Source organism: Laccaria bicolor, genomic scaffold, assembly GCF_000143565.1.
Source record: "Laccaria bicolor S238N-H82 LACBIscaffold_698 genomic scaffold, whole genome shotgun sequence".
Taxonomy (NCBI): Eukaryota; Fungi; Basidiomycota; class Agaricomycetes; order Agaricales; family Hydnangiaceae; genus Laccaria; species Laccaria bicolor.
Window position 1 is genome coordinate 1 of NW_001890468.1, and position 2,642 is coordinate 2,642.

General features: G+C 48.5%; 2 protein-coding genes across 2 annotated transcripts; both read right to left on the bottom strand.

Annotated features, from left to right (window-relative positions):
* Positions 1-709: 709 nt before the first annotated feature.
* On the bottom strand, positions 710-2,090 carry LACBIDRAFT_315217 (uncharacterized protein; the record flags this gene model as incomplete). Its single annotated transcript, XM_001891287.1, has 3 exons — positions 710-1,169; positions 1,221-1,392; positions 1,448-2,090. 3 exons carry the CDS (start codon positions 2,088-2,090, stop codon positions 710-712), a joined length of 1,275 nt encoding a protein of 424 aa, XP_001891322.1.
* A 108-nt stretch (positions 2,091-2,198) lies between these two features.
* On the bottom strand, positions 2,199-2,510 carry LACBIDRAFT_315218 (uncharacterized protein; the record flags this gene model as incomplete). The annotated part of the gene is made up of 1 exon (XM_001891288.1): positions 2,199-2,510. One exon carries the CDS (start codon positions 2,508-2,510, stop codon positions 2,331-2,333), a length of 180 nt encoding a protein of 59 aa, XP_001891323.1. The 3' UTR covers positions 2,199-2,330.
* Between the last annotated feature and the right edge of the window lie 132 nt (positions 2,511-2,642).

Here is a 2,642-nt window from a genome sequence, read left to right on the forward strand (position 1 = left end):
CCACGCCGCCATCAATTGCTTGTACCCTTTGTGGATCTGGAGGCGGCAGGGCCCGAAGTTGGTCAAGGTAGCCTTTCAGCTCTTTCATGCTGCTCAGCTGATCCTCTTCACTCAATCGATGCCACACATCTTCGAGGACGGGACAGTCGATAAATTCTTGGATGATGTATATGAAATTATTGCGTTTGAATTTGAAAACATCGAGAAGACGGGGGACAGGAATGGTGGTGTTGCTGGCAACGTAGTGCATTGTCAGAGCTTCAGTGAACCTCACACACGAACCGGGTCCGCATTTGATAAAGCGAGTGGAATCCAAGCGACCAACGGCATGTGACAATCTAAATAATTCGGTTTTGGGGTGGATGATCTTGTAAAGGCGGATACGGAAAACGAATGCCCAATACTTCAGGTCGGATAATTCAAGTTCCCGTATTGAAGTGAGATCAAGAGTGGACTTCGTGATCCTTTGTCTGTTGACTGAACTGAGGATGGAAGGAGAGATGAGGATGTGTTCTCACCTTGCCATGATTTCGATCAAATAATGTGTCGGTATGGGGTACCAAAAGCTCTGACTCAGTGTTGCCGTTGATACTGTGATGGGCAATGGTGTAGAGGGAAAAGGATGCAAACAAGTGAACACAAAGTTCAAGGAACGCGAAGGCCAGTCCCCAGAAGTCTCCTTGCAGGATTCCCAACAGATTTTTTTTCCCTAGGTAAACAAATCGTCATATCCGGGTTGACCACTACACTCGAGGGACCGCAGAGTCTCACTTCCCATCCTCCGCAAAACCTCACCCCACGCACAGCACATCCCAGCAACGCCCTCATACAGGCTCCACGGGTGATCAGGAGTCCTCATGTGCCCCTGCGCCGTAAATGACTCGTAAAACGTCGCAAGATGCGCTAGGTGCAAGGCGAACGTGAGATACGGACGCTCCTCCGAATCCGCGTCCAATGCATCTGATACCGCGAGGAGGGCGAACACGGATCCCGCCACTCCGTGACATATTCCGACGCCCTTTCTGAGTAGCCCTTGCTCATAGACAACGGCCGCGCCACAGCGGAGGGAAGAAATAATTTTATCTCGCAATTCTTGTGGCACGTCGCCTGGCGCCCGACGAAGCAGGGTGGTTAGAAGAATGAGCATTCCAGGGGCTCCGTGACACCACCTAAAAATTTCAGATTAATTTCTTTAGGAAAGAAAAGGTTGAAACGCATACTGTACTAGTTCGTTTACTTGATGGCCCTCACGATAGTTGCTTGGGGCCTTCGTGGGCCAGTTGCCAGCCAGATCTTGCAAGCCGACGAGCCACTCGATGGTGGGAATAATTTCAACGAGGTGGGGTTCGATAACAACGTTTGGGCAGCTCAACAAGACCTGCAAAATCCCAGCTATAAAAATGTTTTAAGTATATAAGTTCTAGAACATGTAGATCGCTTTACACACCTACGCCATGAGCACCTCCCAAATACCGTTTCCCGTGCCATATCCACATAAGCGGTGGGAGGGGAGGAGTTCTGTGATTCCTAAATTCCTGTGAATAGATGCGAGAGCCATGTTTCCCGCGGATAATGATGGACTCCACGACTTGCTGAAGAGTGCCATCCGACACCAAACCTTTCAGTGAATCATAATATTCTGAAATAAAGTCCTCTTGCAAACTTGAAAAAATCGAGGACGAAGAAAAATCATTGAGCGCCTTTTTTAGATAAAGAAGGCCATAGAGTAATCCAGCACGGCCATATAACACTTCACACCCATCTTCGTCAATTTCGCGCTCCGCAGAGCACGCAATTTTGACAGTATTCTCAAGATATTTCTTGCACAAGGACCAATTTTTAGCGATGGAGGGTCTAGAAGAAATCAAGCGCCGGGCGAGCACAAGGACAGCGATCCCAATGGGTGTTTCGAGAAAAGATGCGTATGCCGCATTCTGTACCGTGGAAGAGGAATGGAAGGGTCCACGATGTAAGACCTTCGCGAGAGCGCTGTCCCCCTTAGCAAAGAGAGTTTCAGGGGCCAGTGCGCCGTCCGCGTCAAGGTCGGGGGCAGCTTCGCTGAGATTGAGAGACGCTAGCTGAAAGTGCATGAGGGCAACTCCTAAAAGTCAACGCTGTACGCTTCAGAACAATAATATGTGGCGTAGAATAGGTACTTGCCCGTCGCGCCTGTGTACACGCTATCTCGGCTGCTAGTAATCATCAGCAAAACCTGGGTGAGCTAGGCAGCACGTGGCAGGGCTGTGTAGTGCCATAGCACCATAGAAAGGGGTATCACCTTTACAGTCACCTGCGCGTTCTATGCAGCTCTACATAGAAACGCACAGCCACTACACAGCACTCCCTAGAATCTCAGAGCAGATCTGCAGCCATTCATAGAAACACATAGCCACTTCATAGTGCTCCCTAGAATTACGGAGCAGATCTGCAGCCCTCAGTAGCAACCCCTGGGGTCTGCAGATTCCTAGAGGGGGGGCATACATTCTGCTCATTTTAATACCATATTGCATGATTTTTACACAGAACTTGTGTTACGAAAAAATAAGTTTATTGTCTGCACTACTACATTATACAAGATATCCTAATATTCTACATAGTAATGACTGCAGTATATCANATTTATGGAATAAGAGACCGTCCAT